Raw genomic sequence first — 10471 nt, forward strand, 5'->3', positions numbered from 1 at the left:
AAGTAGTAATATTAATACACTATTCCCTCTGCCACCTAACCCATCCCACCCCTTATCCTCTCAACCCCATTTGATAAACAGCACTTCAATTTTAAGAGTGATCCGGTGAAGCTAAAAATCCCTCTCAATAAATAAGAGCACTACTGAGGGCAGTTATGTGTCTTGGACTTCAACTGTGATCAAGTTTGTTTCATGACTTAACCCCCGAGGAAGCTTTCTGGCTGGTTTTTTTTTTTACAACTTTAACTTAACTTTATTTTTTCTGCAATTTGAAGCTGCATTTCCAGTAGTCTTTTTATATATTATTTGAATAACAGTGGTAACACTCCTTTTCCAGGACTGCACAGCCCTCTATTGCTTATTTACAGTCAGCTTCTGTTAACACTTCTGTTTTTGTAAGTTTTATTAACATTACTTTTAAATCATTTTGACTGTGAATTGATGTCCTTGGATTGGTTCTTCTCTGCTGTTCCTTTTGCCATTCCACTGGCATGTGTTTAGGTTTAATGAGGATAATTAAAATGTTTTAAGTGTGAACCAGAAAATGTAAAAGAGAACACTGAAATGAATGTTCAGATACTAGTATAGCTGAATAGAGGAATTAAACTGACTAAAATAGGTAATTCCTCAGCTGACTGTATATTTGTACTGAATATAGAAAATTATATTAATTGAAATTATATTAAAATAGAAAATCTATTTTATTAACTGTACAAAGATTGTTTTATAATCATGGGAGGGTTTCTGATGTAAAGTTCTCATACTGATATGGGTTAATTGACAGTTGCTCAAAATTAACCAAAAGGTAGCACATTAAGACTTACCCTGTCATTCAAGGAAATCCTGTTAAACACATTTACTACCCCATGCAATATATTACATATGCAAATTTACAGCGTCTTGACAGTATTTTTACGCATTTTTTTTTATTTAGTTTGTCCCACTGTATGAATATGTTATATGGGTGTGGAGTGAGACCACTTTATCCTGCAAGATTACCCAATACACACTGAATTTATCTCAAGGATTTTGTAGTTTTGTAGTAGATATTTTCATACTGAATTCTATAACTGAATACTGAATGAAGATCACTTCATGTTCTATTTCAGTCAACCAAAGAGTTGAGTTCAGTTTGTTCCACTGCTCCCATTTATCTGAAAGTTGACATGTCTGTGAAAAAACCACTCTAATGCTGTTTTTCTTTTTCTGGAACAAGCAGCAGAAGAAAGAAGTGGAGGAAGGAAATCTCTCAGACAGACCCCCAGCACAGAGATAGATATCACTGTCACAGTCCTTCCAGAGAGCCAAAGATCTCCAGGTAGCTTATATAGTGGTGAAAGTAATGTTTCTGTCATGAATGAAGCCGGTTCTTCAGCATTACGTCATGATAAAGTTTTGTATTGGTTATCATGCAAAATCAGCACACTGATTACTAGAGATGGGAACTGAGAACTGTTTTTGTAGCAAACCGGTTCCCAGTAGTCCAGTTCATTGTGATTGTTAGTCTGCCTGCCTATCAATACTTATTGGCTCCAGTTTCACTCTTTCAGAAAAGATGTCCTCTCAAGTAAGATTGAGGCTGTTGCCAAGAGCCAGGTGTCTGTTCGACGAACCCATTAAGGTGAAGGTGGAAGGTGGAAGGGTTTAGGTCCAGACAGGCGGTCACTATGAGAGCCAGATTAAATGATGAGAAGGGAGTGGTGTTCAGCTCCTCGGCCACCTACAGGGCTGATGGCAGTGGGGAGGTCGACCTGAACAGAGATCCCTCACTTGGTGGGACCTACGTTGGAGTAGAACCTATGGGTCTCATGTGGTCCATGAGGCCAGACACCATGCACAAAAGGTTTCAAAAGACAAAGTCTCTGGAGCCTCAGTTGGTGAATTTTTCTGTGCACAAGGAGGAAGGCAGGATACTGGCAGAAGAGACAAATGAGAGGGTTCTGATTGGAGATGGGGTCAGTCGGGTTCCTGTCAAAGAGGGGAACATTAATGGAGTCCTGTTCACTCCTCCAGGTACTGCAGTTGTTCCAAGCTTTCTCTCTTTATTTTAATTAAATGACAGCCCGATGAGTGTTTCTGAACACTTCTGAACACCTGGGTCTTTGACCCAATGTTTTGGGTTTCTTGTGGATTTATGATTGTTTCCTTTGCTGTAGGAAATAATTTTAGCTTTTTACAGTGTAGTCCTGAGTTTAGTTCTTTTTACCCTGAGTTTATCTTTAATCCTGGTTCATAATTTCTTGTTTGTTATTGTTAGGTTCCTTTTTCCTCCTTGTCTTGTCCCTTATTTACCTATCGTTTCAGTAGTCTCTCTTTATCCCTTCTGTCTTTGTCAAGTTTATGTGTATTGGTCTTTGTCTCTGTTTGTTTCCTCATCTCTGTGATATATCTTCCTCTGTCCAACACTCGAGCTCACTCTCTTTTAGCTCTGTCATGTCTTTCCATCATCAAGTTTTGTGACTTAGGCTATGTCTCAGTTCAGGGGATGCATCCTTTGGAGGCCGCATTTGCAGGCCGATTACATCACAGCGACGCAATGAAGGCTGTCCCAATTCAAGGCTTTTTCCAAATGCGGCCGACAAATGCATCCTTCATTTCCCCGAATTTGAAGGATGGGTTTGGTGTATCCTTCGTGGCCTAACCTATCCCAGAATTCATAGCGCATAACAGCAAGTTCCCATTTCCAACAATGGTGGCACATGTGTAGCTGTAATATTATTACTATTACTCTTTGCAATACTGTATTAATTAAATTAGTATTTATAACATTTTTATAATAATATAAAAATAATTTTCAAATGGGGCAATGGCAGAGGAGCACGGCTAAAGAGTTTGAAATATTACTCTTTCTGGGTCACAAAATAAACTTTTAACACATTTTCAAGCGAGAACTTCAAATATCTGCTCGGTTTATCAAGACATCACATATTTGCAAAAGTGCTCCGATGTTTTCAGAGACGTCTGTTACCCACTAGCTCGATAGCTGACGAGGTGGTCAAGGCTCACTAGAGCCGGCGAGAACACTGAACTCCCAGCACAATCGTTTCAGACCCTGTGTCTTCTGCTACTCAGGTTAAACATGATATATAAGTCAGTTAGATAACTTAATGTTATTGTTTGGCTTATTTCAGTATTTTATTTGTTCCCAAGTAAATCTGTTCGGCTGAGATTAACGTTACAGTTTTCATACAGCTGAATAAACGACAAACAGAAAACTGATTAAATAGAAGTTTGAGATGGTAGAGAATTTATTCTAATATCATTGTTATATTTTATATAGCAAGGAGCAGACTGCTGAGTTTATTAAGCTTCACCGAGACAGCAGTGGCACAAATCTGAAGGCTAGACCATCCCACTTCACAGCCTCGCACTTCCGGCCTTCTCAGTCTTCAAAGGACCCGGCCCGCGTTGACCATGAAGGCCGGGTTCTCCAAAGGATGCAGCCCCTGAATTGAGACACAGCTGTAGTCGCATCTCAATGTGTTTTCAGTTTTTTCAATAATAAAGATTTTTCAGTTATATTTTACAATCATTAGTTATGGATTTCATTTCCAAGCTGTAATTCCAAATAACTCACATATTATTCAGGCAAGGTTGCTAAAGGATGAAGTCCTCACAAATTATATCTGAACAATATCCTATAATACATAGCAGAATCAGTCATCTGATTTAGTAAAAGTTAGTGATGTTAATGGTGATGTCAGCAGATTATGTACAAATTATGTTTTTTCTTTCACAATGTGGATTTCCAAATGAGTCACTTTTAACACTAATGTGGTTCCTAAAGGATAATATGCAAATTAGTAGATTGAATTAGACAGTTACTTTAATGACACATGCAATTCCTCACAAATCATCCTCAATTAAAAGTTACCGTGTCTTATAACAGACAGCATAAATCGATCATCTGATTTACTGGTAGATAGTGATGTCAGAGTGATGTCAGCTGAAGTCTGGAGAAGAACAATTTGTTAAGTGGTGAGTCCAGTCAGCATTGTATTTATCCTAATTACTATTGATTCTTCTTCTTTTTTTCATCCCAATCACTAGCGTTTCCAATTTTCCCATACAATCAACAATTCTTCCAATTTTTCCACCCTAATCTTTAGGTCTTCCACTTATTCAAGATACATTGTCTGAACTTCAGGAGCAGGACCACGCCTCCAAACATACCCCTTCTGGGTCTTATGTATATGACCTCCCACTTGTACAAGCTGTTCGTTATTGTTTTCGTGCCCCACCTTCCCGTTTGCTTTTTTCAATTCTTTCAATTCTTCATGTCTCATTAGTACATTTGAATCTACCATGCTGGGGAGCTGCCTCCAGTCCCCTTCGAGGTCATTCCCAAAAAGCAGCTCAATTCATTCTCGATGGAGGACATTGAACGACATCTACCAATTCAGAACCATGATAACAGAGTTCTGGCTGATTGGAGCTGGCTCGGACCTGGGCTATAGAAGAACAAGAAGCGGCTACAGCTGTTCAAAATCCCACAAGGCTGGCTGACAAGATAGACGATGGGCAGGGCTGTGAGTACTCAGACTGTGTTTTTTTAGACGCAATATGGATAAGATCTTGGAGAAGCTCATGGCTCTGCAATATGGATAACATCCTGAAGAAGAACAATGGGAATTTAGAGACCTGATGACCAGTGACGGACATTAGACCTACTGTAAAATTGGAAGCAGTTTGTATATTAGTACTAATCTTAATGCTCACAGGGGTCAATTGGTTAACTTTCTTGATTATTAATTTTAAATTCTGACAATAGGTTGTGTGAATAAGCAGAGCAATTTGCAATTTTTTGGGATTAACAATGTATCTGATTCTGAACATTAATATAAAATACTACAACAACTAAAAATAGCAACTCGGATAAAAAGCCATTGTTTATGTGAACACACAAATTATTTGCATTTAAAACCCAGGAGGGCATGGAGCTACCTGTAGGTAGGTTAGATTAGATTAGATTAGATAAAACTTTATTAATCCCTCGGGTGGGTTCCTCTGGGAAATTTGTTTTCCAAAAAGCACAGCACCGACAAGTTACAGAGTTAAGAATATATATATATATATATACACACATATATAAATACAAAGACATATATAGATAAAATATACAAAGGGGATAAATAGAATAAATAGGAATAAAAATAAAAATAAAAATAAAAATACAAGTGAATTGCACATTTCAAGTATGGCGCATAGCGTTAGCGTTAGCGCATAGCCTCTCCCAAGAACCCTCAATGTATACATGTATATAAAATTGAGAGGTGGGAACCGGTGCCAGAGGTGAGGTGGTATACCCTGACGGTCTTCTCGATGCCGTGTAGCATACCTACCCCCAACGTCCTATATGGTTTTGATATGAGAGTGTGAGTTATGTGGATTTCTAAGTTGTTGAATAAAATTGAGGCACAGGCGTCCAGAAGGGGACACCCCTGCACCCCAAGGCCCTGCATGTGTGGCTGATTGTGGTGGAGCAGGAAGAGGGAGGCAGGTGGAGATGGGGAGGGAAGGAAGGGAGGGGCAAGAGGCCTCTCCCTGGGGCCAGCTCCCCCACTCACGAATTATTTTATTTTATTATGACCCTAATATCTAGTCCTTCCAGTTATACAATACAAATTGCTAAACTTACATAATTTTCATCTCACATTCCAGACATTCCAGTTATGTAATATACATCACTAATGCTTCCAACATTGTGCTGATGTCCTCTGTAGGCAGTGTGTCTTTGGAAACATGCCACGCTATGTGCACCAAACATCTGAACTGCATTTAAGGTTTTTGTTTATATCTTATGTAGTTTTAAAAATAATTTCTATTTCAACACAGTATTGCAAGTCCTTAGTCAAGTGGGCTCCTCACAAGAAGAGGAAAATGGATGGAAGAGTGTGATGGCATCAGCCACACATGGGTAAATCAGTCCATTTGTTCACTTTATTAGTTTGTTTTGCAGTTTTCTTCATTAATATAATTCATTAATCATTTGGTTAAACCTAACATTGGCATTATGAGGCACGCACATAGTAACATTGTGTGGTTTTTCTAAAATGTTTTGTTATATTAATTTTGTTTCTCTTTCTTTGAGTTACCTGGTTTGGGCGGTGGCTGTTTCCTGTCTGGGCAAAAGACGTGGCTGAGGACTCTGGGAACAAAATGCCCAACCATGGGCTTACCAGGAGGAGGGGTGTTTTAGGTTTAGTTAGGTTATTCTGTGCTTAGTTAATATTAGTGTGCGTTTTTGTTTCCCCCCTATTCATTATAAAAGCTACCCTCATGTGTCTTTGTAATTAGGTCAGTTTGTGAGTTAAGTTGTGTCTCACTTTGTTTTGTTTAAGTTTCTGGAAATTACTTTTCGTAGAGTTATATTTAGTTGACCTCTTTTATGGACCTGCTAAGTATGTTTTTGAATTTTGTTAATTTTGGACTTTTTGAGGGTTAAAATAAAGAAAACCCTTTTTGAAGATAGTTTTTGCCTGTGTCCTCTATGTTTTGGCTGCTTGGTCCCTCACAAGAGCGAGGACTCCAATTCCTGAGGACCCTGTGAAAAGCAATAAACCACCACTGGTGGAAAAAGATGACCTGGAGTCACAGGATGAAACTAGGAAGCTGGAGATTTCTGAAGCCGTTAAAGAGCCTCAGTCCAGCAATGATGGTGTGCCAGTGAATGTAAGTTAACAGAGTAACACAGCCAACAACAAGTGAAATATCAGATGAAATGAGTTACTGCAACAAATACTAAGGTCGGTGCATTGTTGGTTCTTGGTGTCCGGGGCTGGGCGCTCAGGTCATGTGCCAGCTCACTCCCGGTGGCTACTTGGCGGGGCCTGGCGCCTGCTGCTCAGTCAGGCCTCTTCCGGGGCGCGGAGGGCCCTCGGGCCTCTGGCCTCTGTGCCTGCGGCTCGGTTCACTCTGGCACAGCTGGCTGCCGGCGGAGCCGGCGGGCACGCCGGTGCAGCCCCCTCTAGTTTCTGCCCGGTGGCTACTGGGTGACCCCTCGCCTGGGTATCCTCAGCCCTTCCCATGAAGGTGGCACGGATGCCCCTCCGGTGGTCCTCCTTGGGCTCTTGCACTCTGGGACCTCTGGATGTCTGGGGCCTGGATCTCCTCCATGCCTGCTTCATGCCCTGAGGGACAGGGCTATGGCTCTCTACATCCTCTTGCAGACCATTACATGGGGAAACCATTTGAATACAAGCGCGCCGACCCACACAGGTGTGCACACAGGTGTTCACTGTTTGTAGACTTAAATCACACCTTTCTTGGCTGCTACTTCAAAGCACATTGTGCGCTGTCTGTCCTGCGTGCTGCACAACAACATTCAATATTTAGTATTTACTGCTGTTTACACTTAGCTAGATTAATGCGATGGTGTTGTGTATAGTATGTTGCTTTGTTTTTTTTTTTTGTTTTTTTTGCTTGTTTTCTACTCTTTTTCTCTCAACAGGTGATCCCGGAGATATTTTTTTTCCCCCCCTTTCTCACTGTCCCTCTCCCCTTCTGTTTTTCTTTTCCTTCCTCTTTCTTTCTCCCTTTCCTATCCCTCACTCATGTCTGTCCCGTCTGTAACAACTGAAAATAAAATAAAATAAATAATAAAAACAAAGGTCGATCAAATGGACCAATACGGCAATGCCATGATGATCCATTTGGCAAAATAAATCCATTGGGTATCCTTGTTGGTCTTCAGACAACAATTCTGACGGCTAAAGAACCAAATGGGACAGGCATGACAAAAGGCAGACAAAACGCTTGGACACTGCTAGCACGGGCGCCCACAGAAACACAAAGCAGGAGATGAAGCATCACTGAATATGTTTCCAAACCAACTCCATTCTAAGCCAAAGACTAGAAAATATGGTGAAGCATATCTTCCCTTTGGTTTCACCTGCACAGGTGCCGAGGTAGGTCTCCCCTGCAGAATTGGTTTTCCCTGTGTTGGGAGCAGCGATGGGCTGTTCAAATCACAGACAAACAGTATCCCACAGTTGTTTAGGTTTTTAAACCCATTTTGCACAGAGAGGCATTTATTGAAAAATGTATTGATAGCAATGTTGTATATTATTACACATGAAAAAAAAAATACACGTAACATAATCACACCGTGACGCCTCTGCCTTTGTGAATAGAGAGACAGTAACTGCGTGTTTATATGTAAGCGTGTAAAACCTGCAGATAGTCAGATTAACAGTATTTCGTCTCTATCTGCCATTCTGCAATTCATCTCATGTAAACAATAACGTGGTGCACAGCGTGACATGAAAAAGACACATACCTTTAACGTTGCGTGACGAACTCTGTATTCCTCGTCCACACATAAACGCAAAAAATGAGTTTTAAAAAAAATCTCAGTTTTCGGTGATTCGAAACGCCGTTTACGTGTGGATGAAACAGCTGCGTTTTCACAAATACCCGTGTAGGTGTGGACGTAGCGTAAAAGAGTTGGTAGTTTATTTTATTACTACCTGTAATTTATTGCAGATTACTTGTATTTGCTTAATTGTTTACTAAATGTTTGAGGTGTGAAATAAACCGCAATGGAGCAAAATATGGCTGTGTGTGGTTGGAGGACGTGTTTGTGGGGCATGAACATTTTTCTTGTAAAACAAGGGGGGCCCAGCAAAAAAAAGTTTGGGAACCACTGTACTAAGTGTTGTACTAAGCTAACAGGCAGAATGCTACAGGTATAGCTCTAAAGAATGTAGCATCATAGGCAGTGTAGTCCGTGGTTCTTGTGTTTAGTGTTTGAGTGTTTTTATCAGCCCTACTTGTGTCAGTCCTCTGTGTTCATTCACTATGTTCCTCTGCGTCTCTCTGTCCAGCCTTCCTCATCTGCCATCTCTGAGTTTCTCCCACTGACCTTATGTTCCAGGTTTGTTTGTCCTCCCCGTTTTTTTCATGTGTAATTGCCCTTAGCTGTATCTCCCAGCTGTTCCTTGTTCTCCTTGTGTATTTATTGTTTGTTTTACCTCAGTTTGTTGTTGCGTCAACCCCTCACAGTGTGTGTTTTCTCCCCCCTCCTGGTTCCCTGTGTTCCCAGTGTAGCTCCCTCGTGTCCTTGGTTTTTGATTTGAGTTTCTTGTTTATGGCTCCTTGTTTTAGTTCAGTACCTGTGTTTTTTCAGGCAATAAAGCTGAGTTCATCCCTCCTCGTGTATGAGTCCTGTGTTTGGGTTCTATTTCCTGTCAGCCACACAGTGAAACATTACAAATTTGGGGCAGTATCAACAGTTGTGATATTCAAACATTATGTAATGGAAAGAATTGCAAAATTATAATGTACTCACATGTATATATAGTGTAATTGTAAACTTACTAATCATTTTAGGCTTTTTAGACAGCAAGTCACATTTTAATCACACAGAACATGGGACTTTATTCAAAACAAATTGTGTTTTTTCTTTCACAATGTGGATTTCCAAACGAGTCACATTTCACACTAATGTGATTCCTAAAGGATGATATGCAAATTAGTAGATTTGATTACACAGTTACTTTAATGACACATACAATTCCTCAGAAGTCATCCTCAATTCCAAGTCACAGTGTCTTATAACAGACAGCGGAAATCGATCATCTGATTTGCTAGTAGATAGTGATGTCAGAGTGATGTCAGCCAAAGTCTGGAGAAGTATAATTTGTTAAGTGGTGAGTCCAGTCAGCATTCTATTTATCCTAATTACTAATTCTTCTGTTTTTTTCTTTTTTTAATCCCAATCAGTAGGGCTTCCAGTTTAGACATACAAATCAACAATTCTTCCAATTTTTTGACTAAAATCTTTAGAGCTTCCACTTATAGAATAAAATTCACTACTTCTTCCAAGATAGTAATAATTATTTCCTCCGCATGCAGCTTATCTTTGGAACTGGTCTCTGTCACAAGCAGAACAATAAGGGCAAACAATGTCAGGTATGTACAAGTGTTGGTTCTACATATGTTTGATTTCCTCAGATTCAGTGGTCCCAAATGATATTCCAACGTTTTTATTGAAAAATTCATTGTGCTTCATGCAGTGGAAATACATTTTCAAAATGCTGAAAATGAAGCACGCATTGGTCTGAGCCTACAAGATGAGAATCCTACAGGAGAACTTTGCAGGCAAGAGCAGTTTGTATTTGTTATACAGAGATACCACAATAAAATAATGCATCAACTAACATGGACATCTTGTCCTCATAAACGCTTTAGGTGTTCGTGTGGGCAAATAATGGATCCATTGACCTGTTGGATACACCTACATCTGCTGCTGCGATCACTTTATTCTCTGCAGTGGTCTTGCTCCTGCTCCACTTCAACAAATACATCTAATTAAACAAATGCACATTAAAAGGAAGTTCAATAAAGTTTTTTTTCACTTTAAAAACGTTTGTATTCATTCTTGCACTGGGTTAATGGAGGATAGCAAAGTCCAGTTTGTGTAACATTAAGATTTATGTCTTTTTTTTTTGTAGATTTTTACTCATATTTA

General features: G+C 39.8%; 1 protein-coding gene across 4 annotated transcripts in view; it reads left to right on the top strand.

Annotated features, from left to right (window-relative positions):
- Positions 1 to 10471, top strand: part of LOC148103660 (acyl-coenzyme A thioesterase 2, mitochondrial-like) — a 139268-nt gene that overhangs the window by 13392 nt on the left and 115405 nt on the right. For 3 of the 4 annotated variants that reach the window (XM_087832702.1, XM_087832712.1, XM_087832715.1), the window contains exon 3: positions 1220 to 1318. In XM_087832702.1, coding sequence (XP_087688828.1) covers positions 1220 to 1318 — 99 coding nt within the window. Of the gene's footprint in view, positions 1 to 331; positions 396 to 1219; positions 1319 to 10471 lie in introns of those variants that run through there. The other variant, XM_087832729.1, reaches the window with a different exon arrangement.

The sequence above is a fragment of the Neolamprologus brichardi genome, chromosome 3 (genome assembly GCF_056152115.1).
Source record: "Neolamprologus brichardi isolate AB-2024 chromosome 3, ASM5615211v1, whole genome shotgun sequence".
Taxonomy (NCBI): domain Eukaryota; kingdom Metazoa; phylum Chordata; class Actinopteri; order Cichliformes; family Cichlidae; genus Neolamprologus; species Neolamprologus brichardi.